The sequence below is a fragment of the Thrips palmi genome, unplaced genomic scaffold (assembly GCF_012932325.1).
Source record: "Thrips palmi isolate BJ-2018 unplaced genomic scaffold, TpBJ-2018v1 HiC_scaffold_7, whole genome shotgun sequence".
Classification (NCBI taxonomy): domain Eukaryota; kingdom Metazoa; phylum Arthropoda; class Insecta; order Thysanoptera; family Thripidae; genus Thrips; species Thrips palmi.
This window is the reverse complement of record NW_023144634.1, coordinates 7728107-7751965: the sequence shown is the minus strand read 5'-3', so window position 1 is coordinate 7751965 and position 23859 is coordinate 7728107. Positions and strand designations below refer to the sequence as shown.

General features: G+C 46.9%; 6 protein-coding genes across 8 annotated transcripts; 3 read left to right on the top strand and 3 right to left on the bottom strand.

The window, feature by feature from the left end:
- Positions 1-12: 12 nt before the first annotated feature.
- On the bottom strand, positions 13-6820 carry LOC117652552 (nicotinate phosphoribosyltransferase). 2 transcript variants are annotated; one of them, XM_034397562.1, is made up of 8 exons: positions 6156-6490; positions 3531-3701; positions 3322-3448; positions 3145-3228; positions 2943-3070; positions 2383-2501; positions 2112-2305; positions 13-992 (listed from the first exon to the last, which is right to left on the bottom strand). In XM_034397562.1, exons 1-8 carry the CDS (start codon positions 6172-6174, stop codon positions 902-904), a joined length of 933 nt encoding a protein of 310 aa, XP_034253453.1. In that variant the 5' UTR covers positions 6175-6490; the 3' UTR covers positions 13-901. The 2 variants fall into 2 exon arrangements, with proteins under 2 accessions (XP_034253453.1, XP_034253452.1); XM_034397561.1 differs by lacking the exon at positions 6156-6490 and adding an exon at positions 6555-6820 and having other exon boundaries at positions 15-992.
- A 542-nt stretch (positions 6821-7362) lies between these two features.
- Positions 7363-10418, bottom strand: LOC117652282 (ras-related protein Rab-4B). Its single transcript, XM_034397075.1, has 6 exons — positions 10127-10418; positions 9775-9855; positions 9557-9671; positions 9263-9480; positions 9080-9175; positions 7363-8977 (listed from the first exon to the last, which is right to left on the bottom strand). Exons 1-6 carry the CDS (start codon positions 10140-10142, stop codon positions 8865-8867), a joined length of 639 nt encoding a protein of 212 aa, XP_034252966.1. The 5' UTR covers positions 10143-10418; the 3' UTR covers positions 7363-8864.
- A 146-nt stretch (positions 10419-10564) lies between these two features.
- LOC117652280 (ATP synthase subunit s, mitochondrial) lies at positions 10565-12128 on the top strand. Of its 2 annotated transcripts, none has more exons than XM_034397073.1 (6): positions 10565-10695; positions 10893-11022; positions 11143-11249; positions 11321-11535; positions 11629-11791; positions 11862-12128. In XM_034397073.1, exons 2-6 carry the CDS (start codon positions 10933-10935, stop codon positions 11992-11994), a joined length of 708 nt encoding a protein of 235 aa, XP_034252964.1. In that variant the 5' UTR covers positions 10565-10695; positions 10893-10932; the 3' UTR covers positions 11995-12128. The 2 variants fall into 2 exon arrangements, with proteins under 2 accessions (XP_034252964.1, XP_034252962.1); XM_034397071.1 differs by having other exon boundaries at positions 10614-10742.
- LOC117652278 (dolichyl-diphosphooligosaccharide--protein glycosyltransferase subunit 2) lies at positions 12007-15654 on the bottom strand. The gene is made up of 13 exons (XM_034397069.1): positions 15504-15654; positions 14997-15193; positions 14782-14904; positions 14535-14689; positions 14276-14415; positions 14024-14196; positions 13724-13923; positions 13434-13643; positions 13136-13340; positions 12848-13045; positions 12666-12761; positions 12510-12585; positions 12007-12427 (listed from the first exon to the last, which is right to left on the bottom strand). The coding sequence occupies exons 1-13, from the start codon at positions 15508-15510 to the stop codon at positions 12288-12290; spliced, it is 1920 nt and encodes a 639-aa protein (XP_034252960.1). The 5' UTR covers positions 15511-15654; the 3' UTR covers positions 12007-12287.
- Positions 15655-15787: 133 nt separating this feature from the next.
- Positions 15788-17147, top strand: LOC117652281 (probable oligoribonuclease). The gene is made up of 6 exons (XM_034397074.1): positions 15788-16003; positions 16109-16194; positions 16269-16430; positions 16524-16617; positions 16688-16814; positions 16900-17147. Exons 1-6 carry the CDS (start codon positions 15943-15945, stop codon positions 17024-17026), a joined length of 657 nt encoding a protein of 218 aa, XP_034252965.1. The 5' UTR covers positions 15788-15942; the 3' UTR covers positions 17027-17147.
- Positions 17148-18867: 1720 nt separating this feature from the next.
- Positions 18868-23608, top strand: LOC117652279 (sialin-like). Its single transcript, XM_034397070.1, is given in 13 exon segments — positions 18868-19201; positions 19754-19808; positions 20190-20398; positions 20479-20568; positions 20649-20804; positions 20884-20971; positions 21042-21256; positions 21699-21848; positions 22480-22609; positions 22718-22873; positions 23182-23273; positions 23419-23452; positions 23455-23608. Coding segments are annotated over 12 exon segments (1458 nt in total). The 5' UTR covers positions 18868-19201; positions 19754-19798; the 3' UTR covers positions 23583-23608.
- The last annotated feature ends 251 nt before the right edge of the window (positions 23609-23859 follow it).

Below are 23859 nucleotides of genomic sequence, written 5' to 3'. Positions count from 1 at the left end.
TTGAACAAGTTTAATGGTAAAATGGATGAGTCCAAAGTATATTCAGATTGGAGAAAACACATTTAGAAATGATTTTCCCACAGGAGATGATGATGATGTGTTTGTGAAAGAATTTTAGTTGCCCACCAGAAGTTCATGGATGAAGAGAAAGGAGAAAGAAACCTCAGATCAAATTATTTCCCAATTTGCCTAAAGCAGCCGATCTACATAGTTCTAGGCTGAAGCAACTTTAAAACTTCAAACACCCAAAATATATTTGGAAATGAGAATAATTCATGAGATGAGTATTAGAATGTTTAGACTAGGCAAAATTTCATGATTGGAAGCGTGGGTCATGAATAATGAATGAGTGCTTAAGAGATGCAAGATAGCTGAGCGGCCAGCCAAAAGAAGATGGGCAGTATAAAACCATATCAAATAAAATCTAATTAGGTTGAATGGATAAAATGGAATGGACTACATCTACACTAATTTACAACAAAACATAAGAAGAAAGTTTCTGAAGATTGATGATAATGTATAAGTAAGAGGGGGGAAAAAAGAGATCTGATTGGTTCTTATTCTTTGGATTGTTTGTTTTTTGTCTTTTATTGGGAAGTTTACTGTGATACATTTGTTCCAATATTATCCTTAAAAGCCTTATTTTAGGAGCAAGCTTGGAGATAACGCAAAGGACAAAGCTAAAAGTCAGCATGGGACATTGTTAAAAGTATCCATTAAAACGATCCAGATAAAACGATTGTAACTAAAGACAGAAAGAAGGAAGTAAGTTGCTTCTCATAAAAACTTAAATGGAATTTCACCTTTTCAGCAACTTTCAAAATTGATGCAAGGGATATTTCATAAAACAATGCAGTAAAAAAATAACAAGGAAACATGAAGAAAAAGAAGAACATAACAATTACCTCTGGAGCGGCCAATGCATGTGCTGCTCAGAATTGCGTGACCCATGAAATTTAGTCGAACCACCATTAGATTTAACGTCAGAACCACTGAAAAAGGAAATGCCACATGCAAAACAGGGAGAGACATGGAAGAGGGACTAGATACACAGAGGAACAAGAGAGCTAACTAACAGTCTTGTTGAAGAAACTTAGAACCTCGTTCCATTACTATGTCAATCTTCTACTGAGAGACTATAGACTAGAGTGGACTATGTGGACATTTAAAACAAACTGGAAATCGGAAAAATTTTGGAGTCAAAGCTGGTAGTAGCTGTCTACAATAATAAATAAGAACAAAAACGTTTGAAATAAAAAAAAAAAAAAAAAGAAAGAAAAAGAGGTTTTGTAAGAAGAAATTACACAAACTAATAAACTATCCCTATACCTGTGGAAATGTTGTCAAATTAGTTCATACAAAGTAAATAAATCTTTAGAGGTGATGCCAAGTAAGTTTTCCCCGAGAAAAGAGCATTTTTGTATCAAAGAAAAAAAAACAACAGATGATTTGCAGGTAATAGCTTACACCAGGCAAAGGCAAACACCACAGTGCAAATAATAATTCAAACAGTGCCTCTCTCAAAATTTCACACGAATTAATTAATCAACCCATACTAACACCTAACTAAAGACACAATGCAAATAGGCCACACTAAACACCATTCAATTTTGCCACATACTTTACCACACTTACCTCCCTTGCCCTGTTTTATCCGACTTCAACAATGTACTTACAACTCAATAGCAAAGATAGTAGCAGGAGCAAAGACATGCTGAAGGGCAGTATCAATTCATATTCAACAGTCAATCAACAGTCTACTCAGATTAACTGCTTTTAAAAGCAACTTCAGAACAAACTAAGAGAATAAGAATAAAAAAATACCCAAAAGGGACATATTCTTTTGGAAACAGGAGAAAACACAAGTTGAAAGAATGTACCCTTGCCACCAAACAGAAGAGCAAATTATGCATAGTCAAGATCAAGGCTCTAATGAGTGCAAATAGAGTTTAAAGAGCAGCAAGAAGAAAGGACATGAGCCAAACCACTGCAGCATCATCAAAATAATTTTTTATAAATGAGAGGGAATAAGCCAATAATGAAATGATGTGGCATTAGTAGCACTAGGGGTGAAAATGTTAAATGTGCTCTACTCATGCCAAACAGAATACCTCTTGACATCGTACGTGTCCACTAGCACCATGAATCCATCGGGGAAAGCTATAGCAAAAGCTATCAAGGCAGCGAGCTCTCCATCACTTGCTTCCTCCGTGAGAGTTTCTAGATGTTTTGCAAGTTCTATCCGCCATTGCTGACAAAGAGATAACATATCGTGCTCTTCCCGTGTCACACGATGACACAGTGTCTGAAAAATAATTCAAGTTCATAGTGGATTTCCTTTTTAAGATGAATGGAAAATGCTCGACTAAAAGCACAAGTCACCTTGATATGAAGATCATTTGTCCCAGTGAAAGATGTAATGTAGGAATGTGCATGAGTCCCCCGAACAGGAATATTGAATAGCTTTCCAGCCAGTACATTGCTTGTGCCATCAAAACCACCTGAAAAAAAATTTTAAAAATATAAAATTATACTAATGTTTTTTTCTATCTTTGTGAAAAATAACCAAAGTTGGTTTAATTAACAACAGTGGGCTGCTGATCAGATAGGTGGCACCCCATCTTGGTCTGTGGGGGGGAAAAGTAAGGGGAAGGGAGAAAATAGAGAAGGGGGAGGGAGAGGGAAGGCCTTGGGGTGCCTTGGGCGGGGGGGGGGGGGGGGGGGGCAGTGCCAGGCAGTACCAGGGTGCAGACTGCAGGCCACGCTTGCCACGGAAGGCTTGCAACTAGTTCTGCTCCCTGCTCACACCCCAGCCTTAGCCCAGCCTGCCCCCGCAATCAATACAACACCACATCAAAACCCACACCTCTGCCGAGTCACGAATCATCAAGTCGGAGAGTGCCCGCGGTTCCCCCGGCCACTGCTGGGACTCGGAAACGTACCGACATATGCGTAGCGCGATGCCGACAGCCCACCGTCGGGCCCCTGTGCTCTGCGCAGGCCGAACTCCAGAAGGGAAACCTGCTTGCCAGCCGCTATCCTGTACCTGGCTGCGTTGGTGGCCATTAAGCTGTCAACAAATGATTCAATAGTGTGGAAGTACCCTACATACGGCAAAACGTTTCCATTAGAGACAAACCTTACCTGGCAAAGTTTATCAGAGTAAGAAGGGTGGTTTCCAGCAATTGACAAATGATAAGTGGCCCTTCAACTCGGAGGAGAGGAACCCTAAAATATCAAAACACATTTCATATAAATCAGATGGCGGAGACACCCTAACAAGAAGGGAAGAGTCAGCTGTTCTCAAAAAGTTGTTATCACCTGGGGAAAACAACCGAGCCTTCCTCAATGGCATAAACTGTGACTTCATTTGCAGTAAGGTTCTTGAGGTAGTCGAAGAATTCTGGTTCAATGCTTGAAGGCAATGTCTCTCGAAGATATATTATGTCTGAAAGAGTAAGATCGGAACACATTTTTGACATTGTTAATTCTAAACTTTACATTTACAATGATTTGAGTAAGAGACTCACCACTATCAGAGTATTGGAAATTTTCAAGAAATTTCAAGCTTTCCTCCAGACCAGCAAAAATGGTAAATTCACCCTGGAAAGGATTTTGGCGGAAGAAGAGATCAAACACAGCATGATCCTTCTTCTTCCCGGATTTCCAGTAGGCGTAGGCCATGGTGATTTGGTACAAATCTGCAATAGAAAAACGACTTCTGTTTATTCATCTCCAAATCATGCGGGCACTGCATGCGAGACTGCATGTGCTGCGGCCTGCGGGTGCATGAGCTCGGAAGCCAGTGCCGTCCTCTGCGTCCTGTGCCCTGTAATGACGGGCAAATCGGTAGCACTTCCGGCCACCGGTGAATAGGGAAGTCCAAAAGGGACCGCCCGGGCGGGCGTGGCTACGCCAACGATGAGGGCAAATGGAGGGCGAAGGCAAGGTCAAGGAGGAGCCGATCCGCCGAAATGAGGAAATGCAATCTAGCACACCTCCGTACCCTGCGGCCCTGCGGCCCTGCGGCCCTGCGCAGCCCTGGGCGATGGAAACGGTGGGAAAAGCCCAACAACGCCCCACACCCTACGCCGCTCTGCGCCGCTCTGCGCTGCTCTGCGCCCCGCCACGGAAGGAGGGTGGCGGCGGCGCGCGCTCCCGGCCTGGCACCGCTGGCGCCGCCACGAGTTTTTCACCAGGAGGTCGAGTCGACAAGGTTCTCCACAAAACCGCCACGCCGCACGACACGGCAGACACGGGTGCCGGGCCGCGAGCCGCGAGGCGACGGAGAGGGCAACAGAGGACACGTCGTCGTGCACGCGGCACGCCAAAGGAGCTGCCAGAGTCGCAGCGCCAAAGTTGGAGACGACAGGGCAGGGCAGGGAAGGGCGCCGAGCGGGGCCAGGCACGCACGGAGGACACGCCAGAGCCTTGGGCGCCTTGGGCCGAGCGGCATGGCAGTGTGGCAGTGCAGATTGAATGTAAATCCCATCCCATCCCCACTCCACGCCGGCAAGCCGGGACCAGTAGTGCCAAGGTCGATCATGGGCCGAGTCCGGGAAGCGTTGGCAAGCGTTGGCAAGCGTTGCCAAGCGTTGCCAAGCGCGGAGGCGCTTCCCCGGACTGACACCACACTTCCCTTCCCCGCACTGCACCCCTTCCGGCCTTCCGGCCCTTCGGCATGCCTTCCCTTCGGCCAGACCTAGCCAGACCGGCAAGGCAAACCCTTCCCTCACGCAAAGTACCACGCCGCCGGTGCAGTTCTGGGGGGGGGGGGTCTTTTTTTTCTGTTTGGTGACTTTCCGTGATGAATATCTTAACGGCGTAGCGATCCAGCACGCCACACGCCACCTGACCTAAAGCCAGGCGCCAGGCCCTAGGAGGCCCCGCCTTGGGCAGCCTTGGACCCTAGGCAGCGGGGCAAACAGGGCAAGCGTGTCAGCTAGGGCAGGGAAGGGCTCGCAAGTGATAACACGCTAGCAGCAGAGACAACGCGCAACGCTCAACGCGGCTCAGAGGGCAAAGGGCACATTACCCGGAACACAAAAGAAAAAAAAATAAAGAAAGAGAAGAAAGTGAAGCGAGTTGGCTACATTCTCACACACCATTCTCAAATAGAAAAAAAAGAAAATGAAAAAAAAAAAGCTTTAAGGGCTATAGTTTGCTGATGGGTCCATGAAATGTTTTGGTGTAGATGAGATCTTCTTTCTTGTTATCTTGAGAAAGTCAGTGTTATCAGTCGATTAGGTATTTGTCCGTGTGGCATTTTAGTGGCACCTCCACCCCTTTCCTACGACATTATCTTGCTGCAAAGAACTTCCGTCGCCTTTCCATCTGACCTGTGTGGGTGCTAATCAAGATAGTCCTCCCCCAAAAGTCTCCACTGTTTTTATCTTCAGTAAGACAAAATAATCATTGAAAATTTATTTTCTAATGCTTTTAAATTGATTAAGAAAATAATTTAAAAAAAAAAACTGAAAATGGCATGTTTTTTGGTCTTTTTACAAAGTTCAAAGAGAAACTCTAGATGGTTAGGAAATATATTTAAGAGAAGTAGTGCCCAAAAGACACCTTGATGACAGTCATTGTCAGAAAGAATACTGCTCCTCTTATCTGAGAACATCTCAATCTGCTGTACCGAGCAGATAAACTGTGTTCCTTATAAGTCATAGACAAAAATAAAGGCCAATGCCGGCAGGTGGACAGGTAGAGAAAGATAAGGCCAGTAAGGAAGAGGAATGCTGTAAACAAGAGTCATATAATATGCAAACTGAATAAAAAATACGAATTTTGTTGAATTGAAGTTCTCAAGCTTAACACTGCCATGTTCATTTTAACATAAAAATACTAAAGTGAACTGTAAGGGACATTGTCGAAAGTGACACTACTCCTACAAAGTTAGGTTGCATGGAAAGAAAGTAACACAGTATTATTTCATACACACTTCAAAAAATATGGAAATGTTATTAATTTTATCGAACTGCACAAAACAAACGGGCATCCTCAAGTCATTGTGCTGAAAATTAATGCACAATGACTGAAGCTCTCGTGTATCAGATAACTTATTTGAGCTAGAAGAGACCGACAAATCAAATCAGACTGAAATGTGTCTTGAAGAAAATGGAACGTTTGGCACAAGAAAAGTTATCACTTGCCATTCAAAACAGAGTACATGGTGATCAAGGTTTCATGTAAACCACAACAGAGAGGTTATGGGTCCAACACAGAGGTAAACATAACCAGAAAAAACGCTTGACCATACACGACAATGCAATGTCTGAGTCTCGAGACTCTAGCAGCATGTGTTAGGCAACAATACACTAAACGAGCGACGTCGTGAGGGGTGTCATTGTAGTATGCCTCAAAGAGACTCCGTTTGTCCACTTGGAGAGTACGAGGGCATTGCATAAGGCAACATCAAACAGAACATGGTCGGGGACCGTGGACGGGGAAGGTCCAACACTCCAGAATGTTTCCATCGTGACTGACACCACAGATGGTGTCGTCGACTGCGAGAAACGCGCTCAAGATTAAATAAGTAATGGAGCCCATACCTGTCAGGAGAGGACGAACCACTCCGTTCTGCTTCATCTTCTTTCGCTTGCGATACCCGTTGTCCTCCATGGCAACTCGCTGTACCAGATCCCTCTGAAGATGTCAGTGGCCTACAGGAGTGGCGTCTGCATTTGCTGCTGTTTATATTCGGGTCGAAGTGAATGACGACGAAGACCCCAAGTGGCGTGAGCCCGTGCGTCGTGAAGGAAACGTTGCCTCAGAATGACCGTCGCGCCCGCGCCTCCTCGCCCTCGCCTCGCCTCCCTCCGCCCGCCTCGCTGTCCCGTCGCCCCGCCCGCCTCCTCCTCGCGTCTCTCGTCGCGATCCGTCCTCCCCTCTTCCCCCGCCTCCGCTCCGCAGTGACCTGCGACTGAGCGGGGGCGAGAAGGGGGCGAGAAGGGGGCGAGAAGGGGCGGAGGGGTGGCGCCACCCTCGCTGTGATTGGGTGCGGTGTGGCGTGGCGCGCAGACTCGAATCCATCGCGGTTTTGGTCTCACCTGGGGCTAACTCGGGCTTTACCACGTCCTTGCGAAGATCTATCTGTTCCTCACTCCAGTCAGATGTCAGCCCCCCTCCCTTTTTCCTTTCCAACCCATCCCCCTCCAACGGCACGCGAACCTCAGCCGTGCTTCCCCTGTTCGATTGCCTTCCCCGTTGTCACCTGTCGAGGCACCCGTGACTTCTCACTCTCTTCCAACCAGTCTGTTTTCTTGCCTGCTTCCGGGCCACAATGAGACCTGTAGTGAAAATAACTGTCTGGGTTGGTCTAAAAATAAGAGGGTTGTAAAAAAAATTAAACTCACAAGCTATGCTTTTTTAAAAAATAATCCCAATTTTAATGAATATAAAACGGAGCATAAATTAAACAATGAACAATGCAAACAATCTGGGTCATCAACATCTCAAGTTTGAATGGTCCTTGCACAATCTCTGGCAAAACAAACTGATAGAAAGATAAATATTTGTCTGTACAAACAACTTCAATCATCCACCACAAACTACACTACACATCTAATGTTGATGTATTAACCCATAAGTCAGACATAATTGAAAACAAGAACGAAAGTTGATGAAGTAGAACTAGGTACCACTGTGTTACATACACATACATACACACACACACATACATTTTCAAAAATATCTTATATGCAAAATGCAGTCATCAGCAGGTAAAAGAAAGAACAAATTCACAAGATGAGAAAAAATACCTTACAATTTTTCTTAGGCGAATTACTGGTAAATTGAGAGGGAAAACACTTGAGAAATTACAAACTTAACAAATTTGCACGATGTTTCATGCATGAGGCACACAATAATAGGGGAAAAAATTAATACTGCATCTCCTAGTGTCATCATGGGCTGTGCATCTCTGATGAAGGAGGTTCATTTATCATGGGGAATGAGATTCACATATGAGAAAAATGTCTGTGAGAGATCAGAGTCTGAGAAGATAAAAAGCATGCACAGCCAAGGTACTATTTAAGGGCTTGACACCGTGAAGGCCAAAAAATTGAAGCACATATAAAACCAACCAAGATAATTTTCCATTTCAAATTCTAATTATGGTACTTAGTTTTAAACTGTCCAAAGGAAGTGTAACCAGGAGACACTCTAAATGCCCTTTTTCAGTCATGCAAAGCCCATAAAATGGCTTCAATATTAGAATAATAGCAACTCAAGTCACACACAAAAAGGCAACACCAGAACAACTGAGATTACAGAGAGTACTCTAACAGGAAAATGTACTTGCTTGATGGTGCATCAGCTCTGTTTACCGCTGAACATATTTTGTGCATTTGAATCAGAAAGTAACACACTAAATCAAGGCATAATTAACTAACAGAAGTGACAAACCGAGATTAAGAGAGAAAACACTTACATTTGATAACATTATCACAAAAGTAGAATCTATCACTACTTGTAACAAGACTGTGCCTTAAATATCTTCAATTTCTCAAAAGTGTAGTAGCCATACCATTGACATATCATAGGTAAACAACACAAAGCAGATAGAATAATTTTTTTAAATAACCAAACAGTACAACAAACATGGAAGAAATCATATCACAGCCCAGCCAGATCTCAATGAAGAATGCAATTCTCTCATTAAAATAATCAATATCTTCACAAATTTCTCTTTGCCGTACTTCACAATTTTGCAAAACAAACTTTTAAGAACGCAGACAGCTGTGATAAAGCAAACTGCAAAGACAATGTTTGCACAACAAAATTATTGGAACAAAAAATAATTTCTGAACATTAATATTATTATTTGCCATAATTAAAAATTTAACTGTAAATGAAAATTGCTACAGAGGTCTGCACACACAGTCTGGTTGACGACGAGCAGTGTTATTAGTCTGCAGGTGCTTCAAATCACCATACTGAATACCAGAACCAATTCTTTCTGGATCTAATTCACCTGCAACACAAAAAAGAGACATGACAGCTCTGACCCTAAGGAAAGTGGAAAAGTAATATAAAAACTCAGATGTATAGTCAATAATAAATTGTAAATACGTACCTGTTTCAATCTTAGAAAGAATTGTTTTTGAGCATTTCAGAAATGACTCTTCTACATTTTCTCCTGTCTTTGCACTGGACTCAAGGAAGATCAGCTCTGCAAGAAAAATAGGAACTTTGAGTATTCTTTGTAATTAAGGGTGTAGCTCAAAATTTGCTATTTGCAGAATAGGCATCTCCTTACCGTTCTCCTGAGCAAATTTGCTGGCTTCCAGAAAGGTGACTTCTCGCTTAGCATCCAAATCCTTCTTGTTTCCAACAAGAAGAATGACTATATTAGGACCTGCGAGAGAGCGAGCATCTCTCAACCAGTTTGACAAAGCATTAAAAGAGTCACGGCTGGTGATGTCATAAACTAACAATGCGCCAGCTGCCCCACGATAGTAGCTGCGTGTGACAGACCTGTCAAGAAAGACATGTCTTCAAAACTCCAAACAACTTCCAGCTTATCTTTAACAGTGATGCATAAGAAACTCACCTGAATCGTTCCTGCCCAGCAGTGTCCCATATCTGTAGCTTCACAGATTTCCCACCAACCTTTACAATTTTGGAGCCAAACTCAACTCCAATAGTATGGCTGCTGTTGTCCTTAACTGAATACACCAGGACAAAAGAAAGCAAGAAAATTGACATAAAAAGGACAACTTCAAAAAATAAAAATCAACAAGACAGATATGGCAATGGAGTTCTACGCACATTTACTTTCGATGAACTGATGTAGAATGCATGACTTTCCAGCACCTGCACTGCCAATCACCAAAAATTTGAACAAGTAATCTGAAACAAGACAAATGAAAGTAAATCTTTCTGTCATCTCATGAAACAGTCATGTACATGTACCAAAATATTTCCAACATAAAAGCTGTCAGGAATATTTTTTGATGGGTAACAACTAATGGGGACACTGGACAAAGTGGGACTGATAATCAGGAAAAGACAATGGGTTAGGACACTAAACTAGTCATCCTTCCACGGCGAAGGACCTCCTTTCAAATGAACGCCTTTAAAAGCACTAGAAAAGAAGTTTTCTTTTTGTGAAAAGACGTACCGTAGGATTCTGACATGATGTGTCGCAACGAATTCAGTTGAACAGCAGATGTAACATGGAATTGCGTTTTAAAAAGACAAGTTCGTGATGATCAGCAAAGAGCGACTTTCAGCCTGCCAAAGAGCCCACTCATTAGAAAATATGTGGACAGGCAAAGTTTGAATGAACCTTGCCACTGCTCTTTCAATGCAGAACAAGAAAATATTTTTTTGAAACTATGACGACAATCTCTCTCTGGAACCAAAACGTCACCCGTCGCCTTAAAAAACTGTATACACACACCTGAAAATAAAACTCTCCAGAACTGCCATGAACACTATTCGCAGTAGATACAAACATTTATGTCACTTTGACACATTTTCTCACAATTGTTTTCGAAATAAAATGATTTCATAATAATTTTTCTTTAAATTTGAGTAAATAAGAAGGAAGGAATCAATAACGAAAATGTGCAATTAAATCTACTCGATGATTACAACAATTTTCTCACTGTGAGGTGGTTGGCAAGACACGCGACCAGTGTATCGTCTGCTTGTTTTTGTTGACACTCTCGCTTTCACCCTGTCAAGGTTAGGAGGCCTTTGTCATCTAACTCCACGATTGACAAGACTAGCCGGTATTCACTTGAATTGGGGAAAAATATGTTTTAATTTCTCCTGTTCCTATTTTTACTGAAGTGCCATTAATCTGTTGGATTTTCTCACTCACTGTCAAGCTACAAAGCTATTTTTGAATTCTGATGTAATAATAAGTATGTTTGTTTCAGGTAGAGGATTCGGTCAATTTGGCGTTTATCAAATTCTACCATGGTGATGGTTCTGCACTCAATTCAAAACTGCCTGCGTCTAGCTGGTTTAACCCCAGCAAGAACAGTTTTATGTCAACAGATAATGCAGGTAATATTCCAAGAACTGTGATTGGTTAACAATGGGGCAATCACTATTAACAACGCGTTCAAGATAGCTTTAGCTTTTGGAGAGTTTTCCTTTCGTCATTTGCTCACATGTTTGTTATAGAGCCACATTCTGACCCACAAAGTTGTGACATCAGCTGCTTCAGTTGCATCAAGCCAAGTTCAGCAACGGCCATTCTTCCTCCATTGGATTAATTCTGTTTTTAACCAGTAAGCCACAGTTTCCAACACGATATGTCGACTTTACAACATTTTTCAACCTCTTTTCCCATTCCCTTTAGAGTGTCAAGGGAAAGAGTGGAAGAGGTTGGTCCCGACAGAGCCTGTGCCGAATGGCTGCTGAGAAATGGGGCCTTAGTGCAATGGATGGGTGCCAATGATTTTGTGACAGACTACAATGAGCTTCCACTGGATAAAAAAGAGAGGGGTCGTTACTTTATCAAAGCTGTAGATGCCACAGATTCTAGTGTCATGTCAATGGGCTTTCCACATTTTGGTAAACATCTTCTTTCTTGTTGTACAATGTAAGCAAGCGTGTTACTTGCCAACCTATTAGTTACTAATTACCACTCCATCAATTTTGTTACAGAGGGATGCAATCATATTGAAAAGATTACTTTTAAGAAATGCAAGTACCTGGACAGTGAAGCTTTGCCTCTACTTTCAGTTCTTAAGAAATCACTTAACACTTTGGAAGTCATATACTGCTGGAATCTGACAGCTGAAAGTATACTGTCTCTGCGGAGTTTAAGGTAAGCAAATATAGGGTTAAGGCATGCTTCAACTGACCTTAATGTGAAAATAACCCTGTATATGTTTCAGCAATTTGAAAACTCTCAAATTGGAGGGACTACCTGAGGTAAAGAACAAGTCAGAGGTTTTACAGAAACTGCAGCAAGCTCTACCAAATTGTGTCGTTACCTTTGATGGTGAGGGGGTAGCTGTCAACAAGTGAATTCACTCAAGATTAAGTAAAGTTTATTTATTTACATCTGTATTAATGAATAATATTACCATAAATCAACCGGACAACATTCAGTTCTTGTATGTAATGAAATTAAAATGAGAAAGATCCATTTGAAGTTTAAATTTTGGTGCACACTTTAAATCCACTTTCTTACAAAAACAATGGGGAGGGTACAAATTTACAAGATCACTGTGCTTACTTACTGAGCAAAGGAATGTGAAGCACACAGAGACACAACTTGATACAAAAGGCTAGAGTTAAAACAATATACAGCTATTGATCTATGCTTTTGGCCTTGTTGCAATGTGTGCTAACATTTTATTTCCACTAAGGAAAGTCAGTGCTCCCAAACCCACAAGATATTTCATTGTGGCAAACATATTGAGTTCAAGCCAAAACACAACAAATAAGCCAAAAATACCTGCAACAAGAAAAAAAAATTCATTTTATTTGAATGTTTAGTTTTTTTTTTAAATTAATGTGTTTAAGATAGAAATACTTACTTGTGAGACCTATGTGGAAACCAATAGCACTCAGCGACATTGGGAAATTTGAAATATTGATTCCCAATTTGGCCCACTGAAACAAGAAACAAATTCAAAATAATAAAAATAAAACGCAACACTGAATGAGATATAAAGTAAACTGATGATACTAACCAATCCTAGAAGAATTAAAAGTGGTGCACATACTAATGCAGTAAAAAGATTGGACACAACAGCTGCCGGTCTAACCTCAGGTTCACGGAACATGTGCTGCATGAAAGAATAAGTAATGAAATTAAGTCTTCTCTCAGTACAGACAACATCAATATTTTTGTTTTCTTTAAACTCAAGTGTACCTTGATTTCAGGCTTTGGTTTGAAGAGAGAAGCATGGCTCGAAGTATAATCCTCTCTAGCATCTGAAGAGGGTGCAGCAAGTTTCAAATCGGCCACATGCCACATAAGTGGGTTGACAATTATGGCATCCCCAATGATAAGGTCAACATGGAACTCGCCAGACAAGTAACCGAAATCAGGATCCTTGGCACCTATATCCTGTAGTCAAGCAATCATCCAAAAATATATTTCAGATTACACCAGTGAGCGAAATCAATTAGTTCTCAGCAAAATCATGAGATAGTATACCATGTCAAACTTGTAAGTCTTAGAAGAATCCTTTTCAGCATTGAAAATAATTTCCTGCTTAGTCTTGTCATTCCAAAGACGGAGGAATGCTTGATGAACAGCAAGTGGCTTGTTAGAACCAGCAGCCACCAACTGGAAGCGGACGACAACCTTTTGTTGTGAGTCAGCCTCAAGAACAGAAGGAAGCTTGGATGGATAAGTGACCCTAGTAAAATTCGAAAGGTAACAAGCAGAATGAGTTACTTGAAGTCACATACTTTGCCACATCTTATTTTACGCTCGTTCCATGCACACTTACTTGTGCATCTTAGGCTGAGTTGTCTGATCAGCATCAGCAGTACCAATTTCAAAGGAAGAAATGGTAACAGCACACATGGCCTTCATGGTTACAGTGGTAACAATGTTTGATGGAATGCGAGGATCAGCCTGACTCAATGAAGCACTTACAGTAAGACTGTATTGTCCTGGTGCAGGTTTCTCTTCAAAGACATTCAAACTGAACACAGTCCTGTCAAGAAAAATTAAACAGCCATCTTAGAAATACTGATAATGACACTGATAATTTCTGATAAACAGCAAGACACGTACTTGTCTGATGTAGCTTCAAATTTCTTCTTAGAGAGGATAACGACTGAATCTTCACCCCCTTTGGCAGATTCTGCTGTAACTGTAACAGTGGATGTGCTGATCGGCTTGCCCAGCACATCACTAACTTTAAGTAGTATCTTAGGGTTGGATGATGAAACTGCACTTGAGCCTTCCAAGCTAATTGATACAGGGAGAACAAACTGGGGGAGAAAATGATTGGATTGTATGGAGAAATTAATGAGAAACAAAATGGAAGTGATAATTTATAATAATACCAGTAATTGAAAAGTAATTGTATACCTTATTTGAGCTTAGAGTACTGAGGACATCCAGCAGGCTGTAGATTCCTTTCACAGTTTGAACAGATCGTCGGCTTAAAAAGTAGTTGGCAAATTTGGTGGTCTGTTCATGGTTTAGGGGAGGAGCCTTGTTCTGGGAAGTTGCCAGATTGAATGAGCCACTCACAACCAAAGCTGCGTACAATACATACCAGATTATTATTATAAAGGCCAAACAGCAACGGAAACTGAACAAGAACATCACAGTACTCACCTGTGATGCTCAGTCCACCTTCAAATTGAAGGAAACGTCCATCAACCTCATCAGCCTGAGCAACAGCATCCTGAATGCGGTCAAAAATGACACGGCCCTCAGCACCGAGAGCAGCAGCAACGTGGAAAGCATAGCCCAAGCTGGAAAACAGTTTTACAATCTGAGATTATGTGTTTCTTTATCAGGCAAGTTGAATAGCATGTGTTGTCGAAATTAAAATACTAATGGGAACAGATATGCAAGATAAGGTTGCCCCTACCTCAAAGCACTGTCATCCTTTTTGAGGGAGCTCTGAACATTCTTGAGAACCTTGGCAACGTCAGTTGGGCGTTGGCGCAGGGACTTCAGCCCAAGGACTGCGTAATACACATCTGACATGGGGGAGGCATCACTTGAAGCAACTTCATTCAATTTCTGGGGAATAAAAAACAAATGATTAGTGCCCTTACTGTTGGTCTTCATTCAAGAACGTTTTAATATTTTAACCAATTTGATTGCCAGTTTACCTTGACAATGCCTGCTGACTGCAGGGTGCCGCATGATCCAATAGCTTGCCATGCACCGGCTAAGTGAAAGAGAACTTCAGGATTTGTTTCACTGGTTTTGGTTCCCAAAAATTTGCAAACCTCCTAAATAAACGAAAATGATATCTCCATGTTAATGACAGGAAATTTATCAATGCAGGAGTTAGTAACGACAAATCTAAACCAGTCAATTATACCTGAGGTTTGTTCACAGCCTGTCCTAATAATGTGTACGCAAGTGCGCCATAATGAACAGTAGCTAGATCGTTCGGAACCCAGGCTCCATCCAAGACTTGTCGCAGTCTACTGCGGTCATTTGCAGTTAAATATGAAGAAGTAGCGGGAAGTGCAGAGCTGACGTGTGCTAGCGTTAGAGCAACTAATATAAATAAGGCTGAAACAGTAAAAAATAAACAGTGGTTTAAGTTTTGACAGGGTAATAATTTGAAGGTTAGTAGCAATAATACAACATTATATCAATCAGAAAGAAAGGCTACAGTGAATGTTTATTAAGATGCTTTGGCTTAGAATCGTGAGAATAGACACTGAAAATGCTTTAAATCAACAAATCTAGTGTATTTTCAAAACAACTTCACAGAAATTTCAGCTGCAGGACCACAGCTATTGGTGAAAAAATTAAGTTACAGAACCAGCAATCCATTTGTCCATTTCCCGGAAAGCGGAGATTAGCGTGTGTCACTCACCCCTCATTTTTCACGATATTCTGTGACTGCAGCTGCTGTTCACAGCCACGTTCACACAATTTTCAGGAGGCTGCCGGGTGAGCTGACCGGTTGCAGGCAGTGTTGACGGATATGACAACAGTCGATCCGGCCTACCGTTGACTTTGTTCGCCCTCTTATTCGTTCATGGCATGCCTAAGTTACGTAAATCCGACTGTTGAAATTTGTGACGTGGTTCAGCTTCTGCAGCCTCATTGCTATTGGAATGGCGTTCCCAGAGATGAGGCTAGCTGCAGTCCGAACCTGTATGAGAAGTTGTAAGGGGCGTTCACGTTGTTAGTTGGTAGGTTAGGTTGCCTCATGGCTAGCTGTTCTCTCTGCTCTATTCTATTGTAAATTGAAGACAAGTGAGAGATTGTTGCGTACACGCGTGTATCTTGTCAGGCTTTTTAGCATTCACATGTCTGCAGTTTGTGTCAACATTGTCAGAACTTTTTGCCGCCTTCCCAACACTATGATTGGTAGGTCCAAGCTCTGCCCAGTCACCTTATCATTTGTGATAGAAAATCTTTTTATGACTTAAACCTAACACTAATTTGTTTTTGTCCATTTTTTAAAACATCAAGGATCGAAAGTTTTACTTTCAACTGCACCGCCAGTTAAAGCACCACCGTCTAACATGAAGAACCGCTTGGTGTGGGTTGATTTAGAGGTAGGTTGGATGATACATAATTCTTGTTGTTACTACAATAATTTATATAATTATTATTCTTATTTTTACTTTAGATGACTGGTTTGGATTTCAACGAACACCACATCATGGAGGCTGCTTGCCTGGTCACAGATAGTGAACTTAACATAATAGGTGAAGGTGTTGATATCATTATAAACCAACCTGATACTGTCCTAGAAAAAATGAATGATTGGTGCATTGAGCACCATGGACAGGTAAGATTTCACTTGATCAGCAGCATGTGTGTTTTGCTTAAGTATTTTGATTCTTGTCTCCATGATAATTTTAATAATTTTGTTTGTTTTCAGTCTGGGCTAACTGAAAGCTGCAAGAACAGCAAGATATCACTTGCACAAGCTGAAGATCAGCTGCTGTCTTATCTAGAGAAACACACCACCAAAGGTTAATTAAAGTCCAAATCATGTCTTGAGCAAATTGACAAGAGTAGAATGTAAAATGAGATGTGTTCCAGGTACCTGTCCTCTGGCAGGAAACTCAGTCTACATGGACAGATTATTCCTAATGAAGTATATGCCCAGAGTAAATGACCACTTGCATTACAGAATTGTGGATGTATCCACAGTCAAGGAACTGTGCAGGTATTAGGTTTTCTTAGTTGGATCATGCATGAACTCTGATACTTGAAAGAGTTATGAATAAATTTCTGCTTTCTGTCATGTTTAGGCGATGGGCTCCCAAGACTTACGCAGGTGCACCGAAGAAGAAACTAGCTCATAGAGCACTGGGTGACATCAAGGAGAGCATTCAGGAACTCAAACACTACAAAATCAATTTATTCAAAGAAGAATAACTCAGCATAATCTAGTAAAAAAAAAAACCTACAAAATGAATTTGTTAAAAAAAAGGTGATGGCTGTTGTTTTGATTTTGTTATTTGGTGAATCATCTGGCATTAAAATGTGCTTAAGCTGACTTGTTGCTGTGTCCTCTTTGAAGAGCTCATTTGTCAAGTTTTTTTTTTTTTTTTTTGGAAGAAGTCATTTTTTGAGTGTACCAAATGCTGACCACACACAGGGCCCAGCTCACTAACTTGCTGCCGCATCCGAGTGAGAAACGGAACGGGAATGGGGTCTTTTCCGAACGCAGACCGAGCGGAGCGGCACCGCGCAGCACCGCCGCGATGAGAGCACTGAACAGAACTTGGAAAAAGGGGTGCTTCCAAAGCGTGGACTCGACTTCGGTGGCTTCCCATCGCGGTCTTCCCCGCCCCGCCTCGCCCCGTGTCGCCCGGTCACCCGCCCGGAAAGGAACTGGACCTCGCCGTCGACGGATCGCCGCTGCCGTCTGATTCCGGACAGCGCGTCCGTCGCTCTGTCTCTCTCGCACGTGTGGGGCATGCTGTAGGCCGTCGGGTGCGAGAGAGACAGAGCGACGGAGGCACTGTTCGGAATCAGACGCCTGGCCGCGGACATGAGCAATTACGGGAATTGAGACGCGAGGACGGCGTCGAGGGGAGGGGGGGAGGGCCGCCGACGCCGACCTCGACCATGTACCCCACAGGGACCAGCACGTCCTCGACGTCCTCGACCCAGAGCACGCGGAGTGTGGACGGGGCAGGTTAGGTTAGGCCTGCTGAAACCGAAAGGACCGAAAGGCAGGACGGCAGTCCAACGACATGCCGTCCCGGGGGCGTCGTCCGTCGCCGCGTCCACGACGCACAGCAACGCACAGCGACGCAGAGCGAGCCGAGCAGAGCCCCACGGCCCAATTACGGGCCGGGCCCAGCCGGTCGAACGGTGAATTCAATCACGCTGGTCGTCGGCGCGACAGCGCGACGCGACGCGATTCAGATTCGGACTGTCAACCAGTGTAGCGGGTTGCGCGGCCGCGGCCCGGCCGCGTCAGGCCGTCAGGCCGCATCTCCCACGACGCCGTGCCGCCGGCTTTATCGTCGGGGCTGAATCCCTATGGACTCGGACCTCCCCTCCCCTTCCCTTCGGCCGCGGCCCGCGTGGTGGACGCTGGACCCCCGTGACCTGAAACGCGACCATGGTGGCGTCGGCGCGGTTCACGCCGCGATTGTAGTGTAGTGGCCCCGCGACCGAGAGCGCGCGGCCAACAAGGGGGTATTCACTCCTAAAAGTGGTCGACATACTAATACCTTTTGAAAAGTATTACATGAATTACATCCTATTACAGCTAATCTGTCAATTACGGGTATTACCTCACTATTACAGCTATTACAGACCTATTACAACACTATTACAGCAATTACAGACGATTACATCGAATACAATCGACGATTACAGACCTATTAGAGTCCGATGAGAGCAATTACTGACTATTACATCAAATACAGTCATTACATAAATTACACAGTATTACATACCAATTACGGCAATTACACAACAATTACAGCTAATACATAACAATTACAGCTATTTCATAACAATTACCGTCACAACAACGCCATTTTCTGACATTAAAACATTTATGTTTTTACTAATACACCTATTACGCATCAATTACACTCCTATTACACCTATTACGGGCCATTACAGGATACACCATATTACAGCAATTACACAGACATTACCTATTACAGGAACTATTACAGGGCTATTACACACCCTTCGACCGACTAATACCTGAGTGAATACCCCCTTGGCGGCCAACGAGAGCAAACGCGGAGCCAACGCGGAGCAGGGGCAGGACGGCGGTGGGAGGCAGCCAGGCAGTCGTCAGTGGCGCGAACTCGGAACACGGCGTGGGGCCTGGCCGGCCTGCGACTAGGACACGACCAGTGACGGGCCTCCGACGGGACAGTCCGCGGGGAGCGTTCTCTCTTGACGCGCGTCCACCCGAGGCCATCGACGCCAAGGCCGTCGGCGCCAGCCCCTCGCGGCCACCACTCGTGAGAGGTGTCACCCGGAAGCCCTTTCGCGGCTGGGGTCCGGGGTTGGGCGGGGACGGGGCGTCGCCGAGGCGTCGCCAGGTGCAAGCCGACGAGGAGTGTCGCAGCGCAGGTAAGCCGAGTGGTTCGAGGGCACTACTGCAGTCAAAGGGTTACCCCATAACTGAATCGTGCCTACTTGTGCACTGGCTTGGCTTGTCCTCTAGTCTTGATAACAGCCCAGCAGGCTGAGCACGTCCGTTGTCTTGATGACGTCGTTCTCCGGAACGTACATGGCCCGCGGGACTTCGACCCACGATTGGTCAACGGCGGGCGGGAAGAATCGAAACCGAGGGGGATGCGAGATTACAAGGGTCAAATCAGCCTGCTTAAAATCCAGAAAACTTTTATCTATTGCACTGTAGTCGGGTCAAAGATTTGTAGAGTGGATGCCCCTTCGATTGGAAAAAATTAAACAACCGAGCGACTTGATGTTTTATTGCTACTCTGTAAGGCGCGTGGTCAGCGCATCGCGGGGCCACGCGCGGCTTACTTGCCCACTGACACTGACCCGCGCTACCGGGCGGGGCGGGGCGGGGCGGGGCCCAGTGCCCCAGCCACCGATAAGCCTTTCCTCGCACGTCCACAAATTATTTTCTGAGCGGTGTTTGTCGTTTGTGTGCAGGTCCACTGATCTATCCGTGCTGAAGTGTCGGAAGGAAATTCAGAGATGGCTTGTGGTGAGTACGTTCTCCATTCTTCCATTGTGACGCTACTGCCGGTCGGTACCCGCGCATCGCTGCCCCGGTGCGGTGCAGTGTGGTGCCTCACTCCATTCGTCCATTCTCGGCCACGTGCAGCCATACCGAGTGGCCGTTGCACTCTGCGCTCCCATTCGCGGAATTCGCCGTGCAGACACTTCCGTTTCATAGTGGTGGCACTCCTGCCCCAAATCCCCGAGTAAACTCTCATCGCCGCAGGCCTCGTCTGCCTCGGAAACTTGCTTTTGCCCCGTCAAATGTAGAAACTGACTTCATAGTCGGGTTCAACACAAGAATCAAATGGTTACAAACATCTGTGGATTTTCCAATGTCCACCATCCCGCGCTCATTCTCCTGCAGAGCGCGTGGCCGCGAGGTACGTCCTCTGCTTCATGCTCTTCCTGGGCTTCATGGTGACGTTCCTACTGCGCGCCAACCTCAACCTGGCCATCGTGGCGATGGTCAAGGAGCCCGCCCGGGACGACTCGCTGCCGACCAGTCGGTCCACCGTGTGCGGCGGCCAGAAGAACGTGACAGTGGTGCCGCAGTACGCCCCCGCGGCCAGCCAGGTAGGCAGCGGAGGGTCGCCAACCTAACCTCACCTAACCTAACTTAACCTAACCTAACGTCTCATTGCGCGCCTTTACAGAAAAAGCCTCCGCAGGGCCAGTTCGCGTGGGACCTGCAGCAGCAGAGCGTCATCCTCAGCGCCTTCTTCTGGGGATACGTCGTCTTCCAGGTGCGTTCTGCTCCAGGGTCCGACTCGCTGCCCCGGTAACTTAGCGTCTCATTTTCTTCTTTCTCTCTCGCTTCGGCCAGGTGCCCGGCGGCCGCGTGGCCGAGATCCACGGCACGAAGCGAGTGTACGGCGCGGCCCTGCTGGCCAACGGCATCATCAGCTTCCTGCTGCCGCTTGCCGCCAAGGGCCACTGGACCCTGCTGCTCCTGATGCGCGCCATGCAGGGCCTGGCGCAGGTAGGCGTCCGTAGGCACGCCAGACACCGGTTGCTGTTTATTGAACGGAGCCTTTTCAAGTGGTTTTTGTTTTCCGCAGGGTGTGGTGTTTCCGGCCATGAGCGCCATCGTGGTGCGGTGGGTGCCGGTGGCCGAGCGCGCGCGCTTCGTGTCGTTCGCGTTCCAAGGTTGGCGCCCCGGACTCTGGCCGAAAAGCGCGCCAAACGCTCGCGCGTGCTGACTGCCCGACTGTTGCAGGCGCGTCGCTGGGCACCGTGGTGGCTCTGCCGCTGTGCGGCTGGGTGCTGACGGCCTGGGGCTGGGAGGCTGTGTTCTACGTGTCTGGCGCGCTGGCCCTGGTCTGGACGCTGGCCTGGTGGTTCCTGGTGTTCGACTCGCCCGACCAGCACCCCCGCATCAGCGACTCGGAGCGCGAGTACCTCGCTCAGCACCTGGAGCCCGTCAAGGAGGAGGTACAGGCCGCCGGGCCGCCACAAAGGAGCCCTGGATGCGTGGCGTCGCCGTGGCGTCGCCGTGGCGTCGCCGTGGCGTCGCCGACAAGGGGCTTTCCTGCGCGCGCCGCCCGAAATGCGATAGACACGTGCTATTATGGCGCGGCGGGCTGACGGGCTGTGAATGGCGCGCGTGGAAAAGGAGGGCTTCATCCTCTTGCTTCTCGCCTTTGGCTGCCTCTGGCTGCCTTTGGCGGCCGCTGGCAGGGCGGCCCGTGCTTCCCCTGTCCGCCGCTTATTAGCGCCACAGTCGCTTGAAAGGGACGGCGTGACGCCCTGAGCTGGGACTTACCTTTTCACGTTTTAATAGGCTGCCGCGCTGCCGCTGTGGCGCGCACCGACAGTCGCCACATTTATTATATTTTTCCTGGTTAATAATAAAACGAACGCCCCTCTTCTGCAGGCACTCGCGGTGCCGTGGCTCGCCGCCCTCAAGTCCGGCCAGTTCTGGCTGGGCAACCTGGCGGCCGTGGGCAACGACTGGGGCTTCCACACCTTCTTCACGATGGGCCCCACCTACATGAAGACGGCGCTGGGCTTCGACCTCAAGGAGGTGAGTGCGGGGCCGGGCCGAACCGGGCCGAGCCGGGCCGCCTGCGGACGGCGGGGTAGCCTGGCCCGCCGCGCTGCCCTGCGCGCACGGCGGACTAGCGCCGCGGCGTCACAGCTGCAGGCATGCCTGCCGGCAGGCTGATTCCCAGGAGTCCTTTCGTCTCTCCGTCTCTGTCGCACTCATGGGGCGCACCGCAGTAGTGCGACAGCGACGAAACGACTCCTCGGAACGCCACCGGCACGCCGAGCGGCACTGCCTAATTTTTGTTTGTTGTTTACGCCGGGCCCGAGGCTGGGCCAAACTCTTCCGAGGCCATCGTTTACGAGGCACTCCGTCATGTGCCTGACGGTGTGCGGTACGTCGCACAGTGGGCCAGAAGACCGGTGGATGTGGTCAAAACTCCGGACGCGTTTTGAGCTCCAGAGTCGCTAAATGTGACCCAAACCGAACGAGTGACCCCATCAATGGATTCCTCGTAAGGAGAGCAATCCATTGGTGGGGTCACACGTTCGATTCGGTTCGTCACTTTCAACGACTCTAGAGCTCAAAGCGCGTCTTTGGCCGCCTCCACCGGCCTTCTGGCCCACTGTGCGTCGGGTCACTGCGTGACAGCTCCCTTCCCTGCCGCCAGAGCGCGTGGCTGTCGGCGCTGCCCTTCCTGTCGCAGTACGTGTTCGCCATGCTGTACGGCTCGCTGGCCGACCACCTGCTGCAGCGCGGCGTCCGCCTCGTCACCGTCCGGAAGGTCTCCGTCGTCGTGTGTAAGCCTCCACGTCAGGCGGACTTCCGTCTCTCCCCGCACCCACGCCCCATGAGTGCGAGAGAGACGTGCGGCTGACCGCGGTGGTTCCATGGTCGTTCTGCCGCAGCGCACTTGATGCCGGTGGCGGGGCTGCTGGTGCTGGCGTACTCGGGCTGCAACGCGCTGCTGTCCGTCGTGGTGCTCACCTTGTCCGTCACCATGATCGGCGCCGTCACCTCGGGCTTCTTCCAGGCGCCCATGGACATCGCGCCCAACTTCGCCGGTGCGGCACCGAACAGCCAACCGCAGCCTCGCACAGTGGGCACAAGACCGGTGGAGGCGGTTCGAATCCCGGACGCGTTTTGAGCTCCAGAGTCGCTAAACAGGACTCGAAACGAGCGACTGACCCCACCAATGGATTGCTCTCCGAACGAGGAATCCATTGGTGGGGTCACACGCTCGGTTCGAGTCTCATTGAGCGACACTGGAAAACGCGTCTAGAGTTTTGGCCGACGGCGCCGGTCTTCTGGCCCACTGTGCGTGGTGTGAAGGTATTTTGAAAACCCCCGCTGAGTCCGAGTCCGTTTGCAGGAGTCCTGACCGGGGTGATGAACGGGATGGGCTCCATCACGCCCGTGCTGTCCACGCCACTCGCCGGCGCCTTCCTGCACCACTTCCAGCAGGTGGGCCAACCAAACAAAAACAAAACGTCGAGTTTCAAATTTCGCTTTTCGCTTCGATGCATATCCGCCTGTCAGAGTGCGGTCGTAAATCGTTTCCGGAAAGTGAGAGCGCCCTGCCCTGCCTAAGGCCCTGCCTTGGTTCCAGACTCCGCAGGTGGGCTGGCGGTACGTGTTCTGGGTGGCGCCACCATGTACGTCGTCGGCGCCGTGCCCTTCCTGCTCTTCTACCGCGGCCAAGTGGAACCCTGGAACGGCGGCGGCGACAAGGCCAAGGACAAGGACAAGGACGTGGCCCTCAAGGAGATCTGAGAAATAAACTAGACGTTTTCACTCTCGCTGCCTCTCAGTCTGTCTTGGAAGGTGACAAGCTCACCGCTGTTTCCTCGCGCCCCCTGTCGAGCAGTGCTTGAATTTCCGACTAGAGTTTCCATCGTGTTTTCTGACAATTTTTGACAGTGTGCCTTGCATGCGGTCTGCCCGAAAACCACAGCGCGGCGGGGCGGCGAGGCCCCCCGGAGGGAAAAGGGATTTGCGGGACGTGGGTGTCTAGATATTGTTTGCTATCACGGAGGGGCATCCAAGCCTT

What these genes read in the sequence shown, in the direction of transcription:
- LOC117652282 (XM_034397075.1), bottom strand. An exon ending in GCTGGGCAGGAACGATTCAG is followed by an intron (nt 9,481 to 9,556) that starts GTGAGTTTCTTA and finishes CTTTCTTGACAG; the next exon opens with GTCTGTCACACGCAGCTACT. An exon ending in TCTTTCTAAGATTGAAACAG is followed by an intron (nt 8,978 to 9,079) that starts GTACGTATTTAC and finishes TTTGTGTTGCAG; the next exon opens with GTGAATTAGATCCAGAAAGA.
- LOC117652552 (XM_034397561.1), bottom strand. Translation starts at nt 6,624, where the DNA reads ATGGAGGACAACGGGTATCGCAAGCGAAAGAAGATGAAGCAGAACGGA. An exon ending in TTTCCAATACTCTGATAGTG is followed by an intron (nt 3,449 to 3,530) that starts GTGAGTCTCTTA and finishes TTACTCTTTCAG; the next exon opens with ACATAATATATCTTCGAGAG. An exon ending in CAAATGATCTTCATATCAAG is followed by an intron (nt 2,306 to 2,382) that starts GTGACTTGTGCT and finishes ATTATTTTTCAG; the next exon opens with ACACTGTGTCATCGTGTGAC.
- LOC117652281 (XM_034397074.1), top strand. Translation starts at nt 15,943, where the DNA reads ATGTCTGCAGTTTGTGTCAACATTGTCAGAACTTTTTGCCGCCTTCCC. An exon ending in CCTTCCCAACACTATGATTG is followed by an intron (nt 16,004 to 16,108) that starts GTAGGTCCAAGC and finishes TAAAACATCAAG; the next exon opens with GATCGAAAGTTTTACTTTCA. An exon ending in ACAGTCAAGGAACTGTGCAG is followed by an intron (nt 16,815 to 16,899) that starts GTATTAGGTTTT and finishes TGTCATGTTTAG; the next exon opens with GCGATGGGCTCCCAAGACTT.
- LOC117652280 (XM_034397073.1), top strand. Translation starts at nt 10,933, where the DNA reads ATGGTGATGGTTCTGCACTCAATTCAAAACTGCCTGCGTCTAGCTGGT. An exon ending in TATGTCAACAGATAATGCAG is followed by an intron (nt 11,023 to 11,142) that starts GTAATATTCCAA and finishes TGTTTGTTATAG; the next exon opens with AGCCACATTCTGACCCACAA. An exon ending in AATGGGCTTTCCACATTTTG is followed by an intron (nt 11,536 to 11,628) that starts GTAAACATCTTC and finishes ATTTTGTTACAG; the next exon opens with AGGGATGCAATCATATTGAA.
- LOC117652278 (XM_034397069.1), bottom strand. An exon ending in AGGCTGTGAACAAACCTCAG is followed by an intron (nt 14,905 to 14,996) that starts GTATAATTGACT and finishes TCGTTTATTTAG; the next exon opens with GAGGTTTGCAAATTTTTGGG. An exon ending in ACTCAGCCTAAGATGCACAA is followed by an intron (nt 13,341 to 13,433) that starts GTAAGTGTGCAT and finishes GAATTTTACTAG; the next exon opens with GGTCACTTATCCATCCAAGC.